General features: G+C 41.6%; 1 protein-coding gene across 1 annotated transcript in view; it reads left to right on the forward strand.

Moving 5' to 3' along the window:
- Window positions 1-17,792: 17,792 nt before the first annotated feature.
- Window positions 17,793-22,899, forward strand: part of LOC135554347 (alpha-1,6-mannosylglycoprotein 6-beta-N-acetylglucosaminyltransferase B-like) — a 94,558-nt gene continuing 89,451 nt past the window's right edge. Inside the window, exons 1-2 of the mRNA XM_064986611.1 lie at window positions 17,793-18,291; window positions 19,962-20,074. Coding sequence (XP_064842683.1) covers window positions 18,224-18,291; window positions 19,962-20,074 — 181 coding nt within the window. The 5' untranslated portion in view covers window positions 17,793-18,223. The remainder of the gene's footprint in view (window positions 18,292-19,961; window positions 20,075-22,899) is intronic.

The following is a 22,899-nucleotide window of genomic DNA, read 5'->3' on the forward strand; positions in this document are numbered from 1 at the left end:
AGAAGGGAGCGCCTTCCCCACACAGCAGCCTCTGCAGTACTTGTGAAAGCTGTTTAGGGGGCTGAATCTTGTCCTCATCCACCTGAGACTCCAGCTGGGGCAGCAAGAGGAGGATATGTCAATTCTGCCCTCCAAAGGAGGACAAATACTATGTGCTGCACATGTGAGAAAGACATTTTCCAAGTCCATGCATACACACTTGCATATTGTTCTACATGTGCTAATTAGAGTTGATTGATTAATGTTCTTCATGTTTTTGTTTTGTTTTCTTATTTTATTTGTATTTGTTGTTGTTTATACACCTTGTGGGTGGGGGCAATGGTTTTAAAAAATGGGAGAAGACTAGTATTTTGTAGTTGAATTCCGAATTGTACAGTATATAAGAATATATATATATATATATATATATATATATATATATATATATATATATATATATATATATCACTGACTGTTATTGTTTCCCTTCAATAAAATGCATTCAAAACTACTATCTTCACATTTCTGCTACTTTCTTAGGTTATACAAGTGCTATCTCTTGCTAAAAATGTATGTTTACACCTATGCAGTATCTTTAGCAATAATAATAATAAACCTCTACTTTAAAAGAAAACAGTTATGACAGGTGTGTTATAATAAAAAACGAGTGGTGTCCACCGATTAAATGCAGCATTTCTGCATTGTGAAGAGGGAAAACCCACATATGACAGGTTGTTTCTTCATGCAAAATAGATTTAGGGTTTAAAATTCAATTAAGCTTCTTTATTTTAGGGGTTTAGTGAAGGCGGGTCATTTTTTTTACCCTTAGGACAAAGGGAGTATACAGCATGTTAAGACTAGACTAGACTAGACTAGACTAGACTAGGGTTAACAGCTTGGTCCTGGCACAGGCTCTATCACAGCAAACTGACATCTCTAGACTGGTGTGAATCAATGCAACATAGCCACACCAGAGGAACCAGGTGCAAATGAGGACAAGTGCGTATTGGTTGAATATTGAGGAAGCTTACACTTGGAGGAGTGTTTTTGGTGAGGAGGAGGGGAGAGGTTCAGATAGCGATGCCGCATTTCCATCCAGTCCTACACTCTCTTGAGAGACAAGTTGGTGTGAATAAAGAAGATCGCTTGTGTTAAAGTAGTGCTATCAGATCTCTGTTTTCCAATATATGTGACAGAGTTACAGCACAGTGCTTCTTATTCAGTGTAGTCTATACAGACATCAGCACTGCATTCAGCAGGTATTCTTCTGGGGTATAAACCAGCCTGTTCCTCACAGGTGGAATACAAAGGAAAAAGAGGAAGGAAAGAGACTCCAAACCTTCAGAGCCATTTCCCTTTCATGTGTCACTGTGCCGAGCAGTGTACAGATGTAGGATCTTCATTTGATCACTTTTTTGTTGCTGAGAATTTGTAGTGTGTTTGAGTTTTAAAAATGTTTCTAAATGTCATATTTCCACTTTAAAATGTCAGACTTGATTTGCCCTAATGAACAATGTATCAACCCCTACAAAAAATGTCCATATAATCCACATAACAATTCACATAACTGTCACTGCAGGATTATTTTCCTTCTCTAGCTAACTGGCTCAAATTAAGATCCGACATCTGTACCTGAGAAGTGAACAAATCCCCATCCACCAGCCATAGTCCAAAGCATGACAGATGAAGCAGAAGCCTGGCTGATTGATCTGCATTTCCTTTATGCAGGAATTCCTATATAGCACAGTACAATATATTCTAGGAAGGCAGAAGTATGATACTTACAGTATGACCTAGGAATAACATAATCATTATGTTTTGGTCAGAAATGTATTGTAATGCCAATAACCATTGAGTAATTTGATCAACAACATAAAGAATACTCATACCATATTGCATGAAAATATTTTTGGTGCAGCAAATCACAGCACCATCATACGGAATGAAGAAGCAACCTTTTGAATTATGATTCATAACTATAGAATTGAGATCAAACTTGTAAATGAGGGTTGGCATTTTGAGTACACAGTTCAGTGAGTTTCTTCTCTCCCTGCCTGCAGGTATTATCGCTGATGGGTAGAAGTGTTCCCGGGTCCCCTTAACCTGGTCTAAGGGGAGGAAGAGCATTCCATCTCTGGAAACGGCTTTGTTCATCTTCCCCTCACCGCCTGGAGCGACAATAAAGCAGCACACAGTGCTGAGGTGCAGAAAGATGCCCTTTTCTTATCAGTGGGGAGGCTTGACAAAAGAAACCCTCAGGCCAAACGTGTGTGTGTATATATATATATATACACAGTTGAAGTCGGAAGTTTACATACACCTTAGTCAAATACATTTAAACTCAGTTTTTCACATTTCATGACATTTATTCTGAGTAAAAATTCCCTGTCTTAGGTCAATTAGGATCACCACTTTATTTTAACAATGTGAAATGTCAGAATAATGGTAGAGAGTGATTTATTTAAGCTTTTATTTATTTCATCACATTCCCAGTGGGTCAGACATTTACATACACTCAATTAGTATTTGGTAGCATTGCCTTTAAATTATTTAACTTGGGTCAAACGTTTCGGGTAGCCTTCCACAAGCTTCCCACAATAAGTTGGGTAAATGTTGGTCCATTCCTCCTGACAGAGCTGGTGAAACTGAGTCAGGTTTGCAGGCCTCCTTGCTCACACACACTTTTTCAGCTGTGCTCACACATTTTCTATAGGATTGAGGTCAGGACTTTGTGATGGCCACTCCAATACCTTGACTTTGTTATCCTTAAGCCATTTTGCCACCACTTTTGAAGTATGCTTGGTGTCATTGTCAATTTGGAAGACCCATTTGCGACCAAGCTTTAACTTTCTGACTGATGTCTTGAGATGTTGCTTCAATATATCCACATAATTTTCCTTCCTCATGAGGCCATCTATTTTGTGAAGTGCACCAGTCCCTCCTGTAGCAAAACACCCCCACAACATGATGCTGCCACCCCCGTGCTTCACTGTTGGGATAGTGTTCTTCGGCTTGCAGTCCTCCCCCTTTTTCCTCCAAACATAACAATGGTCATTATGCCGAACCAGTTCTATTTTTGTTTCATCGGACCAGAGGACATTTCTCCCAAAAAAGTATGATCTTTGTCCCCACGTGCAGTTGCAAACCGTAGTCTGGCTTTTTTATGCCAGTTTTGGAGCAGTGGCTTCTTCCTTGCTGAGCAGCCTTTCAGGTTATGTCGATATAGGACTCGTTTTTACTGTGGATATAGATACATTTGTACCTGTTTCCTCCAGCATCTTCACAAGGTCTTTTGCTGTTGTTCTGGGATTGATTTGCACTTTTCGCATCAAAGTACGTTCATATCTAGAAGACATAACGCATCTCCTTCCTGAGCGGTATGATGGCTGCGTGGTCTCATGGTGTTTATACTTGCGTACTATGGTTTGTACAGATGAACGTGGTACCTTCAGGCGTCTGGAAATTGTTCCCAAGGATGAACCAGACTTGTGGTGGTTTACAATTTTCTTTCTGAGATCTTGGCTGATTTCTTTTGATTTTCCCATGATGTCAAGTAAAGAATCACTGGGTTTGAAGGTAGGCCTTAAAATGCATCCACAGGTACATCTCCAACTGACTCAAATGATGTCAATTAGCCTATCAGAAGCTTGTAAAGCCATGAAATCATTTTCTGGAATTTTCCAAGCTGTTTAAAGGCACAGTCAACTTAGTGTATGTAAACTTCTGACCCACTGGAATTGTGATACAGTGAATTATAAGTGAAATAATCTGTCTGTAAAACAATTGTTGGAAAAATTACTTGTGTCATGCACAAAGTAGATGTCCTAACCGACTTGCCAAAACTATAATTTGTTAACAAGAAATTTGTGGAGTGGTTGAAAAACAAGTTTTAATGATTCCAACCTAAGTGTATGTAAACTTCTGACTTCAACTCTCTCTCTCTCTCCCAGAGACGGCGCTTCTAGTGGCCGGGGACTTTAATGCAGGGAAAATTAAATCTGTTTTACCAAATTTCTATCAGCATGTTAAATGTGCAACTAGAGGGAAAAAACTCAACACACAGAAACGCACACAAAGCTCTTCCTCGCCCTCCATTTGGCAAATCTGACCATAACTATATCTTCCTGATTCCTGCTTACAAGCAAAAATTCAACCAGGAAGCACCAGTGACTAGATAAATAGAAAATGGTCATATGAAGCAGATGCTAACCAACAGGACTGTTTTGCAGACTGGAATATGTTCCTGGATTCCTCCGATGGCATTGATGAGTACACCACATCAGTCAGTGGCTTCATCAATAAGTGCATCGATGACATCATCCCCACAGTGACTGTACGTACATACCTCAACCAGAAGCCATGGATTACAGGCAGCATCCGCACTGAGCTAAAGGATAGAGCTGCCGCTTTCAAGGAGCAGGACTCTAACCCGGAAGCTTATAAGAAATCCTGCTCTGCCCTCAGACGAACCATTAAACAGGCAAAGAATCAATACAGGACTAAGATCGAACTGTACTACACCGGCTCTGACGCTCGTCGGATGTGGCAGGGCTTGCAAACCATTACAGACACCTCTCTCTGCAACTGGATCCTGGACTTCCTAACGGGCTGCCCCCAGGTGGCAAGGGCAGGTAGCAACACATCGGCCACACTGATCTTCAACGCGGTGGTCCCTCAGGGGTGCATGCTCAGTCCCCTCCTGTACTCCCTGTTCACTCATGACTACAGGGCCAGGCACGACTTCAACACCATCATTAAGTTTGCCGTTGACACAACAGTGGTATGCCTGATCACTGACAACAACAAGACAGCCTATAGGGAGGAGGTCAGAGACCTGGCCGTGTGGTGCCAGAACAACAACCTCTCCCTCAACGTTATCAAGACAAAGGAGATGATTGTGGACTACAGGAAAAAGAGGACCGAGCACGCTCCCATTCTCATCGATGGGGCTGCAGTGGAGCAGGTTGAGAGCTTCAAGTTCCTTGGTGCCCACATCACCAACCAACTAACATGGTCCAAGCACACCAAGACAGTCGTGAAAAGGGCACAACAAAACCTATTCCCCCTCAGGAGACTGAAAAGATTTGACATGGGTCTTCAGATCGTCAAAAGGTTCTACAGCTGTACCATCGAGAGCATCCTGACGGGTTGCATGACTGCCTGGGATGGCAACTGCTCGGCCTCTGACCGCAAGGCACTACAGAGGGTAGTGCGAACATTCCAGTACGTCACTGGGGCCAAGCCTCCTGCCATCCAGGACCTCTATACCAGGCGGTGTCAGAGGAAGGCCTTAAAAATTGTCAACGACTTCAGCCACACTAGTCATAGACTGTTCTCTCTGCTACTACACAGCCCGTGGTACCAGAGTGCCAAGTCTAGTTCCAAGAGGCTTCTAAACAGCTTCTACCCCCAAGCCATAAGACTCCCGAACACCTCATCAAATGGCTACCCAGACTATTTGCATTCCCCCCCTTTACACCGCTGCTACTCTCTGTTGTCATCTATGCATAGTCACTTTAATAACTCTACCTACTGCACATGTACATATTACCTCAACTAACCGGTGCCCCCGCACATTGACTCTGTACCGGTGCCCCCCTGTGTATAGTGTCGCTATTCTATTTTATTGCTACTCTTGAATTACTTGTTACTTTTATTTCCTGTCCGTATCTTTTTAAACTACATTGTTGGTTAGGGGCTTGTAAGTAATCATTTCACTGTACGGTTTACACCTGTTGTATTCGGCGCATGTGACTAATACAATTTTATTTGATTATTTCAACTTAATTTGTCGGTGGGGTGTAACGTGGAATCTATGTGGAAAATACGTTGGATTCATTTTTTTAAATCAACGTAAACTGCTTTGAGGGTGAAATTTCAACCACAGGATTATGTTATCATGGTAACCAAATCTAAACAAATATACCATGTATAAAAAATGTTGAATTTGTACCCGGGCAGGTAGGCTGGGCAGCACCTCCTGCTGGAGAATGAATGTATCTACTGCTACCTTTTGGTCTACTATCCAAGGTTATACCTAAGCCCAGCTATGATATGTCTCACAGACTATTACCAATGTGCTACCGTGAGAATGATTGTTGAGAGATCTCCACTTAAAAACTAAATAGATTCACTATTGTTGCTATTGAAGTTATTCCACAGGGAAGGTTTAACAGAGAAAATGAAACGTGACCATACTTAATCAATCATCAAGGACACTATTTACGCCTATACAGCATTTGCAAAGTCATCAACAACAATTGTTTGAATTCAACCCAGAATTCAACTAAAAATAGAAAATACAATAAGTCTAGGGTTTCAAGTTCTGGTTGATTTCAAATGTAGTGATATTGAATTGTGTTTTAATGTCAATGCAACCAAATATCAACATTTGAAGGATATGTATCTTCTGCATGGATAGTTCCATCTCTGACACTGGCTTTAATTCCAGTTAGACAAAGTGGAATTAAATAACTTTAGAAATACAATGAAATGCATATTAACTAGTTGACAAGTTAAAACCTTGGGGTCTAAGCTGACATATGGAATTGTTTTAAGATGGTTATACCATGGATCATTTTAGCTATTTAATTTAGAATTTTATGAAAAATATGAATTTGGCCTTCAGTACGACAGCCCATAGAAACGCATTGAATAAATGGCAAAGACATGGCAAAGACAGTCAAAAGGTAAATCATAAAGAATAAGGTTTTGAAGTGTCTGTCCTACTTGTATATCTAGGTGATATAAGAAAGCTCAGGAAATATATATATTTTTACACATTTTTATCCCTTTTTTTGTGGTAGGCACAAAACTACCTCCATACTTCCATTAATGTTTTTAACCGCTACTGGTTACCTACAGATGAGTCCTGTGACACTTGTGGAGGTCATAGAGCAAAACCGAGAACACCCATCATGTTCGTGGGAATCTCCCTTTTCCACAGTGGGGGTCACATTAGTTTGTAGCCCAAATGGTTCGGACGCTACAAACAGAAGTTGGCACATCGACGGTATCGAAAAACAAAGACCACCATCGTGAGAGTCTCATCTTTCCACATTAGCTTGTAGGCCAAACCGTTCAGATGCTACAGACGTTTTCCCGAGAAGACCAATTTTTTGAATGTTTCATGGTCAAACACCGCTGTATCTTGGCCACCTTCCACCGCATAAGGCCGCCATAGACAGACGCAGCCCATGCAATGAATCTCTACCTTAAATTTGACGTATTTTGATGGGGATTTTTTTATTATGTTATGTGTCAATATGCTTCAATAAACTCTAGGGGGTTAACAAATTATATGTTGGATTCATGTCTCCAACTCAACCAAAAATAAAAAAGTGACAAGAATGGGATTAAGCCAGTGGCTCACTCTCGAAGCAGTAGATAAATCTACTGTAAATGTTGATATTTGGGTGAATTGTCAACCAAATAAAATATTAATACAATATTACTTTCGTATTACAGCAAATAGCCTAAAGTTAAGGCTATCTTAGAAACTAATGTAACATTCATCCTTAAAATTAGTAACACATCCATGGCCACATTTTGAATTTACTGTAACTATACATTTCTTATGTAATCATATAAAGCGTGCATGTTCAAGACAGGTCATTGCAGGTATGTGGAAATCTTCACAGTTGCTGTAATAATCTGTGCAGAATCTCAACCAGCATTGATCACTTGTACCATGTACTTTTTAATGTAATCTCAACTGCAATCCAGGGCCTGGTTTCCCGATAGCGATGGAATTTAGGCTTATGAGTGTTTTAACTATACATATTTCTTACAATGGCCGAAGATGTACACTGAAAAAATATGGGGTTGAGGTCAGGGCTTTGTGCAGGCCAGTCAAGTTCTTCCACAACGATCATTTCTGTATGGACCATGCTTTGTGCGCAGGGGCATTGTCATGCTGAAACAGGAAAGGGCCTTCCCTGTTGCCACAAAGTTGGAAGCACAAAATCGTCTAGAATGTCATTGTATCCTGTTGAGTTGTGATTTCCCTTCACTGGAACAAAGGGGTCTTGCCCGAACCATTAACAGCCCCAGACCATTATTTATCCACCACCAAACTTTACATTTGGCACAATGCATTGGGGGCAGGTAGGGTTCCCAGATTTGTTCGTCGGACTGCCAGATGGTGAAATGTGATCCATCACTCCAGAGAACCCATTTCCACTGCTCCAGAGTCCAATGGCAGTGAGCTTTACACCACTCCAGCCCACGCTTGGCTTTGTGCATGGTGAGCTTAGGCTTGTGTGCGGCTGCTCAGTCATAGAAACCCATTTCATGAAGCTCCTGACGCATAGTTATTGTGCTGATGTTGCTTCCAGAGGCAGTTTGGAACTCTTTAGTGAGTGTTGCATCCGAGGGGTGTTTTTTTTTTTACGAGCTACATGCTTCAGCGGTCCCATTCTGTGCGCTTGTGTGTCCTACCACTTCGCGGCTGAGCCGTTGTTGCTCCTAGACTTTTCCACGTCACAATAACAGCACTTACAGCTGACCGGGGCAGCTCTAGCAGGGCAGAAATTTTATGAACTGACTTGTTGGAAAGATGGCACGTTGAACGTCACTGAGCTCTTCAGTAATGTTACGTGGAGTGGAACAGGGAAACCCAAAAGCAGACTCAGACGAGGAGACTGGGATGAAGTAACCAAGGTATTTATTGAAACACGGGGAAGATGGAGTGCAGGCCAGGGGAAGCTCAGGCGGGTTGCAGGAAACCAGGTGTGGCGGCTGAGGCTGGAGCGAGAGGGGTTGGGATAAGCAGGGTAAGCAGGTCCGGAGGGGAATCCAAGGGAGCAGTAGAGTGGGGAATCCAGGACAGAGTAGCAGGATGAGGAGACAGGAACCAGAGTCAGAGCGGGCAGAACTGTAGCGCAGAGGAAAACCAGGTCAGGCAAGGAAACCAGGCAAAACAGGCTCTAAATACAAACATCTAGAACCGTAGACAGACTGAGCAGAGATTAAGATCTGGCAGTGTGGAAGTGGCAGGACTGAGTATTTGTAGAGGTCTTGATTATGGAACAGGTTGCAGCTGGTGGGGATCTGCTCTGACTCCAGCACACCTGTCTCCGCCCACACAATCACACACACACACACACAGAGGGAGAGGGAGAGGGAGAGAGAGGGCACTGGGGGAGTGGTGGCAGGTCAAGGAGACACAGGATGAGCAGTAGAGGGCATGGCTGGAGCAGATGTAACAAGTAAGGCCATTGTACTGCCAATGTTAGTTTATGGAGATTGCATGGCTGTGTACTTGATTTTATGCACCTGTCAGCAACATGTGTGGCTGAAATAGCTGAATCCACACATTTGAAGGGGTGTACTTATATATGCAACTCTACTTGCTCGCTAGCCTAACTTCCTTTCAAGGGCAGCGATACGCCAGGCCTGCTTGTTAACACTAGAAATCTACATCTAGCTTCATATTGAACTTCCATCCTCTCAGGCCAGGGGCACAAGGTTTAAATTTAAGGTTAGATCAGAATCGCCGTTCTAATCTTTGGTCAGTATGGAGAATTAAATAGAACCTACATGTCCAAATCCATATCTCCATCGATGGCTAATTTAGGAAAGGGACGATTTAAGCTAGCAAGCTAGCTAGCCACCAGAGGAAAACAACAGAACCATAAGTTTTTTTCTGTCAATAATGAAGTTTGGATTGGGCAAATCCAAACCTGCTTCCCTTGACACGTTCTTTTTGTGCGCCAGCACCATACACAGCTGAGCTCACTCAGTTTAGCTAAATGCTGATTGGTTATTATTTGTTTTTTTTATCAAGGGATGACAAATGCTCGCTGGCTTCCCTTGCATTCAATGCTACTGGCGGCAACAATGTCATACCCTTTCTGACCAGACAGCATCAGATAGATACCCTACACATACTTCAGACAGAGGGGTGCTGTTTTGTTCGTTTGGATGCTTTCTCCAGTGAAATATGTACAGCCTCTTGCGAATTGAAGGAAATGTATGAATCACAGATAGACAAAATATGTTTTTTTGTTGTTTTAAATGTTTGGGGTAGGCCTGGCTTTCCTTGGCATCCATGAATATAGCCTACAGTAAGTAGGCTGTTTGTATTTTAATATTATTTTCATCTCGGTTTTCATTTTAAGCTGATTTTTATCCTTCCCTTGTTTGTAACAATTGCAAAGACATTGGTAAATTTATACTTCTAGTTAACTTCGTTGTGAAGTTATTAGTGGTCACAGAGCTTCAGATAAACATCTTGGTTTATATGTTTAGCGGAGATCTTCTGTGTATAAAGTGACAAGGTAGGGAAAAACACATCTAACGACAGACTTAGCTGCTCTATGAGTGGTCTGAGGCCATTGGTAAATAAATAGCGTTTTCAATTGAAACTTTAGTAATGATGGTATTGGGACGATGCTCCTACGAAACGTTCTAACTATGAACTTAGCCTGAAGATGCTTTTGGGAAACTGGGCCCAGGTAATTTGGTTCTGCTATTAGATAAATAAACAAAATATCTGACATTGTATTCCCATTTGAACTTTGCTGTGCTTTAAGATGGTTGAAAGCATAGTGATAACACATTGGAAATTCAACTAACTTTTGTCAGACTTTTTTTTAGTGAGTGAAAATAGTTTGTAATCTCATTTATCAACTTCTCAACCAAATAGGACCCAATTAATTATCCACGTTGAAATGACGTAGTGGGATGTTACACTGAAACATATTGTCTTCATTGAGCCACTGCAGACAGAGTGCTGTCTGTCCAGTTGCGTGTGGCCATATCGACCACTGTGTACATGATGAATCAGCCCATAGAGGTGATGGAGGCGATAGAGCCCCTGGGAATAAAGGCCTCCCTCTGACTGTCAGCACGAGTCATCATGCCACTGGCAGCACATCACTGTGTTGGCTGTCTATCAGTGTCATTAGCCTGTATGAGTAACTTCAACTAATAAGCAATCAACCCCAGAATGAATTACAGTAGATCAATGTGTTAACTCTTCATTTCATCTCATAATTTCTACTTATTTTCCCACTTTAATGGAAGTATGTCACAACCATTCGCTGTGATGGTCTTTCTATAGCCTAATTGTTATTGGTGAAATTGTATATTTGGTGTTGACTATTTGTTGACAGGAGATGTAATTTTCATCATATGCCCTCACCAGCGAGGTTAGTCATCATTATGAAGCCATTAGGACATCAGAGGTATTTTTCTTCCAATCTGTCTGTCAGTTGAATTAGCTTCAGCCTGTCCCAGGGTGTTTATACCATATGCAAATGTCTGACTGCCACTTCTGTTGTCATCGCACCTAGAACATCATAGTTCCTTGTCACGCTCTGTTACTCTCAACTCTCCCACTAAGGAGATTTAATTGTCTGAGATATCAAGTCAGGGGGTGTAATTTGACTTTAAAAGTATAGAATCACCAGGAAATGGAAAACCCTGAGGATGGCACTTGAGAACCAGAGTGATGATTTGCCGGCCCATTTCAGAAGTGCTTCAGCAGTTTTGTCATTTCAATCAATTGGTTTTAGTGTAGGTCACAAAGAAAGTTAAGTTGAATAGCTTTTGAGACAAGTGGAAATATGTAAGTGTTTGGAAAATGATTATTGAATGATGTCTCATACTATACCAGACATTTATCCGAGAATGATTCACAGCGGAGGGGTGAAATGAAGTACACTCCAGTGAAACAACAAACCTTGTATAAAAGATCCAGCCTTTCTCAATAAGACATTCTACTCACAATAAGGCTGAGTGTCACACCCTGACCATAGTCTGCTTTGTATGTTTCTATGTTTTGGTTGGTCAGGGTGTGATCTGAGTGGGCATTCTATGTTGGATGTCTTGTTTGTCTATTTCTATGTCTGGCCTGATATGGTTCTCAATCAGAGGCAGGTGTTAGTCATTGTCTCTGATTGGGAACCATATTTAGGTAGCCTGGGTTTCACTGTGTGTTTGTGGGTGATTGTTCCTGTCTCTGTGTTTTCACCAGATAGGACTGTTTAGGTTTTCACACAGTTATTGTTTTGTTAGTTATTTCATGTTGAGTTTCTTTAGTAAAGAACATGAATAACCACCATGCTGCATTTTGGTCCGCTTCTCTTTCACCAGAGGAAAACCCTTACACTGAGTCTGAGGTTTGTTTCCCCCTTGTGTCACAGTGGTTAGTCACAACTTTTGTTTCCCTACAGGATGGGATGCCCTGCAACGCTCCGATCTTGCTCCCCTCTTCTCCCAGATGTCTGGCAGACGAGCTGTGGGGGAAAATGCTGGACGGAGGCCAGATAATGTGTATCTAGGCCACCACTAAACTGTGTTTTATTCCATTCTGATCAGAGCTACAGTGTGTATGTAGGCCACTCACCACTAAACTGTGTTTTATTCCATTCTGATCAGAGCTACAGTGTGTATGTAGGCCACTCACCACTAAACTGTGTTTTATTCCATTCTGATCAGAGCTACAGTGTGTATGTAGGCCACTCACCACTAAACTGTGTTTTATTCCATTCTGATCAGAGCTACAGTGTGTATGTAGGCCACTCACCACTAAACTGTGCTTTATTCCATTCTGATCAGAGCTACAGTGTGTATGTAGGCCACTCACCACTAAACTGTGCTTTATTCCATTCTGATCAGAGCTAGAACGTCTCAGTAAAAGAGAGCTATTGATTTTTCATCTTTGTTAATGACAGTGAAACTAAGGGGTTTCATGATACATGATCGGGGAGTGTGAAACAACACAAACATAGGGGTATCTTTTCTAGTTAACACAGTCACAGTTCAACATAAAGTCATCACTTTTAAGAGTTCTATTGCCCTTCCAGAGGGGTTTTGAACTCTCATGAAAAGCAGACTGAGATAATACTAGCGACAGCAGCAGATAGAACAGAGTTAGCTAGGGCTCTATTGTTTCTACTATATGGTTTGTGCTGAGCGCTGTGACTGAGCACACCAGGTCCTGAAGGTTGTGCAGTACTAACATGTTATGCCTTAAAACCAATTTTGATGCATGCGCGCGCACACACACACAATCTCGTCCTGACATATCTTGCTACAAATGTCAGTCTGCTCTGCAATGAGTTTCCTTCCTGTCCAAACAACTAATGTGAAGGTCATCAAAAAGGAGGACCAAGGCACTGCTCATGGAGTGAATTAAAATGCCTTTATTTGTATGGCATGTTCAATGAAAACAAAGATGAAAAACTCTGACATGTTTTGGCTGCATGGCCTTCGTCAGGGATTACAAAAATATGAAAATGCAATATCCTCTTTTGAACAGCTTTTTCCAATAACCCCCGATTTGAAGAGGGAGTGGTTGCAGAATTCATGGGACACCACCTAGTAAGCAATACTATAGACATTAAAAAGTGAAGTACTGTAGTACTGTAGATATGTTATCAAAATGAAAATCACAGCTAGAAGCATCAGAACCTCTAGAAAAGTAGTTCTAACCTTGAATATGACTGGGCAAAGTGGTAAGAATAGGAGGATGGCACTAGATCACTAGATCACAGCAGACATGGACCACCGCAGTCTAAACATAGCCGAGGGAAATAGAGCAATATGTCCACTAGATGACAGCAAAGGGACCTCCTACGACCCTACAGGAAAGGTGAGAAATCCATATCTTCATTTAAACCAGGGTACTTAGTGGCCTGTACATTTAGTTTGTAAATCCGTATCTTCATTTAAACCAGGGTATTTAGTGGCCTGTAGTTTGTAAATCCATATCTTCATTTAAACCAGGGTACTTAGTGGCCTGTAGTTTTAAATCCATATCTTCATTTAAACCAGGGTATTTAGTGGCTTGTAGTTTGTAAATCCATATCTTCATTTAAACCAGGGTACTTAATGGCCTGTAGTTGTAAATCCATATCTTCATTTAAACCAGGGTATTTAGTGGCCTGTAGTTTTTTAATCCATATCTTCATTTAAACCAGGGTACTTAATGGCCTGTAGTTGTAAATCCATATCTTCATTTAAATCAGGGTACTTAATGGCCTGTAGTTTGTAAATCCATATCTTCATTTAAACCAGGGTATTTAGTGGCCTGTAGTTGTAAATCCATATCTTCATTTAAACCAGGGTATTTAGTGGCCTGTAGTTTGTAAATCCATATCTTCATTTAAACCAGGGTACTTAGTGGCCTGTAGTTTGTAAATCCATATCTTCATTTAAACCAGGGTACTTAGTGGCCTGTAGTTTTAAATCCATATCTTCATTTAAACCAGGGTATTTAGTGGCCTGTAGTTGTAAATCCATATCTTCATTTAAACCAGGGTACTTAGTGGCCTGTAGTTTTAAATCCATATCTTCATTTAAACCAGGGTACTTAATGGCCTGTAGTTTTAAATCCATATCTTCATTTAAACCAGGGTATTTAGTGGCCTGTAGTTTTAAATCCATATCTTCATTTAAACCAGGGTACTTAGTGGCTTGTAGTTTTAAATCCATATCTTCATTTAAACCAGGGTACTTAATGGCCTGTAGTTGTAAATCCATATCTTCATTTAAATCAGGGTACTTAATGGCCTGTAGTTTGTAAATCCATATCTTCATTTAAACCAGGGTATTTAGTGGCCTGTAGTTGTAAATCCATATCTTCATTTAAACCAGGGTACTTAATGGCCTGTAGTTGTAAATCCATATCTTCATTTAAATCAGGGTACTTAATGGCCTGTAGTTTGTAAATCCATATCTTCATTTAAACCAGGGTATTTAGTGGCCTGTAGTTTGTAAATCCATATCTTCATTTAAACCAGGGTACTTAGTGGCCTGTAGTTGTAAATCCATATCTTCATTTAAACCAGGGTACTTAGTGGCCTGTAGTTTTAAATCCATATCTTCATTTAAACCAGGGTATTTAGTGGCCTGTAGTTTTAAATCCATATCTTCATTTAAACCAGGGTACTTAGTGGCTTGTAGTTTTAAATCCATATCTTCATTTAAACCAGGGTATTTCGTGGCCTGTAGTTTGTAAATCCAAAGACTTTCCCTTTGGTTTAGCTGTTTAAGACGATCCCATTTTCTAATAGAGGCCGGAATATGATCAATACCCATAGCTTGCAGGGAGGCAGGGTTGCCATGGTGTAGGGACTTGTAGTGCCTTGCCATGGGGTAGTCTTCATTGCCTACCCGTATGGCGCACTTGTGTTCCGCTAGGTGGTTTTGAAGGCGTCTCTTTGTTCATCCAATGTAGAATACCTTGTAATGGACATTCAAATCTGTAGATGACACGAGTAGTATTGCAGTTAATGAAATGCTTGACTTGATACTCTGTTTTAGAAGCTGTGTCATCAAAATAATTTTTCTGTGCATTATTTCTGCGATGTTTGCACTGGGTGCATTTAAAAGAGCTGCTGGGTTTGTGGTCTAGATAAGTCTTTTGAGAGTTACCAGGAAGACTCATTTGTCATTTAGTGTAGGACATCTCTTAAAGCTTCTGACTGGTGGCTCTGGGAAGACTTCGCATAGTAGCGTATCACTTTGGATGATTCCCCAATAATTTTTTATGTTTCTTTTAATGTTCTCTGCTTCAGTGCTATATTTTGTACCAAAATACACTCTCTCCGATGTATCACGAGGCACTCCCCTTTGCAACAATTCTCTCTATCAAGTCGTCCGGCCATTAAACCTGGATCTTTCAGGACCTGAGCGCTGTAGCCCTGGTTTAAGAAGCAATTCTCCAATTCAGCTGTAGTCTTTTTCCTGATTCTGCGGACTCTTTGGAATTGGCCATATGGAATGTTCTCTTTTGGCCTTTTGGGTGGTAGCTGTCTCCCCTCAGAATGGTATTCCCATCGGTAGGTTTCCTTAAGATTGATGTGTGCAAACAAACGTTGTCATTTTTACTGGTGTCAAGGTCGAGAAAATGAACGTTCTCCTTCTGTCTACCAAAACCTACTATTGTGTACCTTAGCAGCTTCTGTCTACCAAAACCTACTATTGTGTACCTTAGCAGCTTCTGTCTACCAAAACCTACTATTGTGTACCTTAGCAGCTTCGGTCTACCAAAACCTACTATTGTGTACCTTAGCAGCTTCTGTCTACCAAAACCTACTATTGTGTACCTTAGCAGCTTCGGTCTACCAAAACCTACTATTGTGTACCTTAGCAGCTTCGGTCTACCAAAACCTACTATTGTGTACCTTAGCAGCTTCTGTCTACCAAAACCTACTATTGTGTACCTTAGCAGCTTCGGTCTACCAAAACCTACTATTGTGTACCTTAGCAGCTTCGGTCTACCAAAACCTACTATTGTGTACCTTAGCAGCTTCTGTCTACCAAAACCTACTATTGTGTACCTTAGCAGCTTCTGTCTACCAAAACCTACTATTGTGTACCTTAGCAGCTTCGGTCTACCAAAACCTACTATTGTGTACCTTAGCAGCTTCGGTCTACCAAAACCTACTATTGTGTACCTTAGCAGCTTCTGTCTACCAAAACCTACTATTGTGTACCTTAGCAGCTTCTGTCTACCAAAACCTACTATTGTGTACCTTAGCAGCGCTTCCTCCTTGTTTCTACAAAATAATGTGAAGGGTTGAACTTGTCATCTTAAATGAATGTGAGCTGACTGTCAATGCCTTTGAAGCCAGAGCTTGGGTATAATGCCATTCTCCACACCATGACCGTACCAGGCCTGCCAGTCGTGTCAGTCTGATTCAGGGCTCATAGGGCTGCATGAAAATGGTTGCCATAGCAGCAGGGATGTAGATTGCTCTCTGACATAGTAGGGATGGCCCTGGGTGACCTCAAGAATGGCTGCCTTCTCTCTGTCTTTCTGTCTCTTCTCTGTGATTTATTGCCTTAACCCAATGACATACTCCTCTCTCTCTCCTCTATGACTAGTCCTGTAGTTGCAGGAGCACAAGTGGTCAGGCTGGTCACAGACATGCTGATTTTCATGGGTGTCTGAATGAAATCTAGGGATTGTGACAATCGGTTTCATCTATCTCTCCTCCAGTTTTCAGGTCTCATATCATTAGTTATCATATTATATATAAAACATTTTCACTAGGTTACAAAAAGCCAGAGGGAGGATAGAGGATACATTGTGGAACGGTGAGATCATTCAACTTTGTGAGTAATTTCTGCCCATAGTTACCTAGCAAATATATTAAAATAGTAGAATAGATTCTTAGCAATTGGATTCATAGAATGGGCCAAAGCAGGCTAGTCTAACAGATGCAAACTCGTCAGGTCCTAGTCCTACCAGTCACACTGCAGCTGTCATAAGACACTTGGTTTGAGTGTCCTCCCATTCAGACCATTGAGTGCTGCTGTTGATAAACTCACCAAAAATGTCCTCTCACTGTCAGCCGCGTTAATTACAATGAAGATCTGTGAAGTTATTTGGATTTTTACGAATTATCTTTGAAAGACAGGGTCCTGAAAAAGAGACGTTTTTTGTTGTTGTTGCTGAGTTTAAGTTTGCTCAGCTTCTGACGTCAAAGGGAACTGGCCAACGTGCTGAAAGTAAAAAAGTAGGCCACAACGTCAACGGGTGTGAAAAAATCTGGTGAGTTTAAAGTAAATTATACTGTCCAAAGACTAAACATGTATTTTGTTATTGAATAGCTTGTGTGCTTTTAAATGAAAGCCTAGTTCCTACAGTTATCTATGATGTTGGCTTTCTATTCTAGAGACTAATTCACTGCTATTTTGATTTAGGCTTCTGTGCAGGGTTGACTGGGACATTTTTATGAAAACAGGAGTAATTTGTCCTGCAATACTGAAACTTTTGATTGTATGTATCACTCGTTAGATGGCGCTGCACTGAAGACAGTTCTAGGCTACTTGTACAATCTGAAAATACACCGCCAGAAAGCGAATGGAGTCTAGCACACATTGTGTGCTCACTGGTGAGCAATGGACTTTTACGCTCGATAACTCTGCTACCCTTTTCCCAACTTGAAACACATACACGTTTACCATGTTAACAAGGAGAGGAGTGAACAATATTACTTGTGTTTTTCCAACAGAACGACTAGGACTCCGGAGTCAGGGTTAATTTACGGACTAATTTAAACTCAGCGGAAGCAAACTATTGCATGCAGCTGGGTACGCGGAGTGTATTCCTACCGAACTTTACTAAACCAAGCACGTGCAGTATTGGTTATCCGATTCCGATGTCGATGTTACGATATTTTTAAAGCTCTTAATTCACAATGACTATATTTATGTTTGCGCATAGGACACTTTGTGAAATATACACAATGTTGGGGGCTCTTTGCGTTTTCTCCTTCTCCGGAAAATGAGTGCTGTGAACACAGACTATTCAACTATGGTGAGAAGATGTCTTTTGACGTTCAAACCATTCAGGTAAGCATTTACATGTAGGCTACTGTTCTAGTGGTCTCGATGTACAGGCAGTGTTCTCTCTCTGTGTAGCCTAAGTCTGAAATTGAGTTGGAAAAAAATGTGTTACCCTTATGAAAATGGGAACGTCATGAGTAGACTACAACAAACTCACAGTGGTCAGGTTGCCTTGACAGGAGTACACACTTGTGATGTCATAGAGGTGTGAAAATGGATCTGTCATGTCAGAAACATGTTAGTAGGCTAATGGCATAACAGGTCAAGGTGCATTGCAGATAGTGCACAACAAGACTGAATATGAACTACATGTTTCTACAGTAGTTTGCCTGTATTTCCCCTGTACACAGAATGACATGCATGTACCTATACAGTAGGCCTATGCACTTGACACTTGAGTCAATATAGATCAGTGCATTGTTTCAGAGCTCTTGGGCATACTCTGATCACTATGGTAAACCTGAACTCTGCCAGCACTCTAAAGGCAGTTAGGCTTGTGCCTAGTATCTACTGTGAATGAATTCATGTGTGTAGAATGTGTTCATTGACATGCAAGCACACAAAGGTACAGATCAGCTGACAGTAGGTGATATCAACTAGTTATGTGTATTTCTGAACACACTGGTTTTAGCTTTCATGAGCACGAAACTCAGCTCTTCACCATTAGCCCAAATATTGGACAGTAATGAAGTGTGACATCGCTCTTAGGCAGTAAGAGTATAATATTTCCTCTGAATTAAATTAAGCTCTCTTTTAAAGGGCTACCCTTAGGATGAGAAGAAAGAAAGCAATATCATAACCCGTGTTAAATGAGCAGCAAGTGATGTGAGCTGTGGTGTGTGATATGTAAATCTATAGCTCTCCATCCAGCAGCTCTCCTCTGGAGGAATGGACCGGAATGGTTTCAAATATTTCAACATCTGCATGAGCATTTCTCAGTGGAACACTTTTCTCACGCAATGATGTCATCTACAGTTTGAAAGGCATCTGTTATGAGCATTCATTTCCACCCACCATTCTGAACATTTTAAAATGTCTATAGGGATTGTGGTTGCAGTCACAAATATGCAACTGTAATCCTTAATGTTATAGTTTTTCAGTTGACTTTTCATACATTGTGTAGTACACAAGACCCATGACCTGTATGTAATATGCCATTTACCTTTGTCCACAACCAGATCCCCAGCATTGACGTAGGTAGATTAGTTAAGTATGATGATTGATTGATAATTAATCCATCTCTAGTCTCGAAAATTGGATTCTCTGCACTCTGTTAAATGGCAAGAAATGCAATGATGGGATCAAAACACTTAGTGAAACCGAAGTGGACTCAAAAAAACAAAGTAAAATAATTTGTTTTCATGATGCCGTCAGCTCCTGTTTGCTGAGTTATGAGGTGCCCCTGACGACCCCCATGAAAAGAATTGCAACGCATTAGACCAATGGCCATCGAATTCAAACTTGTCATCTTTAAGTTTCTTTGTTATTTTGCATCATCTTCTTGTGCCCCATTCCTTTTGTACTGTACAGCTCTTTTGCTTTCATTTTGACAGTTGACCCCCATCTTCTCTTCTCCCCTGCCTTAACTCCCTCGTTTTTCTCTTATTGTTCCCCCTGAGTTCTAACCCTGAGTCTTGCTCTCTGTCTCCTGGTTGCCCTGGTCCCCGTCCCTGCAGGATCTTTGTGGCGGGGATCGGCTTCTTCAGCCTGTGCTTCCTAATGACCTCCCTGGGGGGGCAGTTCTCGGCCAAGCGACCAGGAGACACTCCCTTCACCATGCGGGCCGAAGGTAAGCTCCAGAAAACAGACATTACAGCGTCTCTCGGTAAAGCCTGGCAGCCTCTGACTACATACGTTCTATGCACACAATAAACACGGATGAACATGCCGAGTGCAGCAGAAGCCCTTGATTGCAGGCAGCCGGCTGACAGACCTCATCAGTCTGCTGCTCACCAGGTGGGGGTTAGGGGGGCTGGGGAGATGGTGATGTGGGTCTTGTTACTCTCCCCTCACTTCCATGTAGTCTTGCTAAGATGTCACCCCCTCCAGGTCTTTAGTATTCACCCTAGTCAGTGTTCCGTGCTCTGGGAAAGCAGGCTCTTAAATTTCGGAGCACGTTATCTGTGTTTGTTCTATGTGCCCCTGCATTTATATCACAGTGCACAGATCATTTAGAAGATTCAATGTTAGCTTGGGCACTGTTTCCTCTTAGCTTTATGACAGCCTGACACTCTGCCCTATGAGGATGAGACAGTGTCAATGTGGGCATTATCAGGTGACATAACCACCCAACAGAACAATAGAAAGTCAAGAGAACTCAGAATTATTCCTGTGCCTTGTTGTTTTACAGATGATTTGCTTTATGGTTTGTTCAGCAGTGATGCTTGCTTGTAGACTAAAATGCTGCTGCAGTGCAGTGATAATATACAGTACAGTAGGAATCTCTAGTGACAGCTTATTTGTCTGTGTGAAAGCCTGATCTAAAGCAGAATCCCTCTCTGTCCTCCAAACTGTGGATAAAATCCATAAGTGATGGATAATCTTCATATAATGTAATCTGCCGTGCTGCACGCCAAACCCAGCAGAGAGAGAGAGAGGGAGAGGGACGTGGGCACGCAGGCAGAGGAAGGCTGGAACGCAGCCTGATAAATTAACCACTCACAGGCTGCAGTCTGGGGAAGGCATTTGGCCCTCAGCTCATTAAACACTGCCTGCTACCCAACCAGGGAAAGCATTGCTAAGTAAACTCTGAGCTTCTGTGTGTGTGTGTGTGTGTGTGTGTGTGTGTGTGTATTGAATGGGAAGGATGGAGGTCAGTGTTCATTGGAGCAGCACCAGGATAGTAGACACCAAGTCAGCTACTTCTGGCCCCAGGGGTGACACAGAGAGCCTGTTGACTGTGTAATCTGCTTTAGTGATGAGGATCTTTTAGTGCACCCGCGCACACACACAATTTGTGTTTTGCAAGAGGGAGGAAAAAGGCTAGGGGCCAAGAAAAAGGGGGATATTTTTACGTATTGGACCAACTGAGCATAGAATTATAGCCCAGATTGACTGTGACGGTAAGAAGCCTTTTAGTAGAGTTTCATGAACGGACCCGTAGTTGATAGAGGAGGAGTTTAGATGTAGATGGACGGTAGAGGAAGTATAGAAATGAGGAAACCCAACAGACTGGTTTCTAACGTAGGGAAGAGAAGGTTGCTTGATGGAAGGCGTTCCCCTGTGAACAGTTCACTCTCCCTCAGCAGTTTGTTTTTATAATGGAACACACTTGCAATGCAACCACAGGATAAAGCCTCAACAAAACTGTGTTAGGACAGTCTACTGTCTACTGTTTTCTGTTCATTATAGACAATATAGTCATTAGAGGCAGCCTGAGCCTATCATAACATGTTGTCCATAATGTTCTTTCAGAGAAGTCTAAATTAAATTTGAGTAGATACGGTATACTACTATACAATAAATGATGCTGCTGTAGGCTAGTGGGAGGACTACAAATCAATGAATCGTTTGTAGATTCTGCCCAGATACTGTCTGTATAGTATCCAGCTATGCAAGCTTTGATGCTATTCACATTGGATGATCTGTTTGTCTAGGGCTTTATGGGCTTGTTGTGTGGACAGGGAGAGTATTAGCAGGCATACAGGCTCTGTTGTAGGATTCTCCCTGGTCAGATTAGTGACCACACTGGGGATATACACAAAGTTATACAGAATTGATACCCAACAATGAAATAGAAAAGATTCCTAAGGTTTCCTACAGACAGTTTGAATTTGCATTTCAGTTACCTCCACTTATTGATATGTATCAATTCAGACCTGTCTGAGTCAACATCAATACCACTCAATATATTGTAGTCTGTTCTCAGTGACTGCTGTTGCTCAATTCTTATTGATAGAGCAATATTGTACTATTTGCTTCTTCTGTCCCGTTGCTTTACCTGGTTACACCCAGTAGGCCACTGAAATAATGTCTGTACAAACGTTTACCACATTATTGGTGCAGGCTAACATTTTTGGGGGTCTTGTCCGTGACGCAGAACTGAGTGATATCCACTAGATGTGCCAGCTGCAAAGTCAAATGAGCTATATTGTAAAAATGAAAAACAAAATTTAGGTTAGTGTTAGGCATTATGGTTAGCAGTGTGGTTGGGGTTGTATGACTTTGGCTGGGCCAGCTAGTGACCACTGAGCAGAGCTGCCTCCAGCACATGAGTCATCCCAATAAATGCTAACCTGCATTATGCAGGTGGTCTTTCATGGAACGTGAAACTAATGATGTGGTGGGGGACTATTTCCTGGAAAGGACGAAGGCATGAAATTGGGAAACGTTTGATCCTCTCTATCTTAAAGGCTGCAGAGGTGTTCCAGGGGCTTCTAATAATGTCTTTGAAGCCCTCCCTCACGGAGACCCCTTTTTCCATAGGGGCTATTAACGTGGCCCTGCCTGGCTGTTGGGTAGATGGAGAAAGGGTAAAGTTAATGAGCTCCAAGATTTTCCCTTGGCAGGCTGATGCTGTTTAAATGGTTGATATACAGTAGATTGGATGTAAACATATTTTGTCTGTCCCCCCTGTACGGCTGAGAGATGAGAGGCAGAAGTTCATTGTGCTGT

Source organism: Oncorhynchus masou, chromosome 14 (genome assembly GCF_036934945.1).
Source record: "Oncorhynchus masou masou isolate Uvic2021 chromosome 14, UVic_Omas_1.1, whole genome shotgun sequence".
NCBI lineage: Eukaryota > Metazoa > Chordata > Actinopteri > Salmoniformes > Salmonidae > Oncorhynchus > Oncorhynchus masou.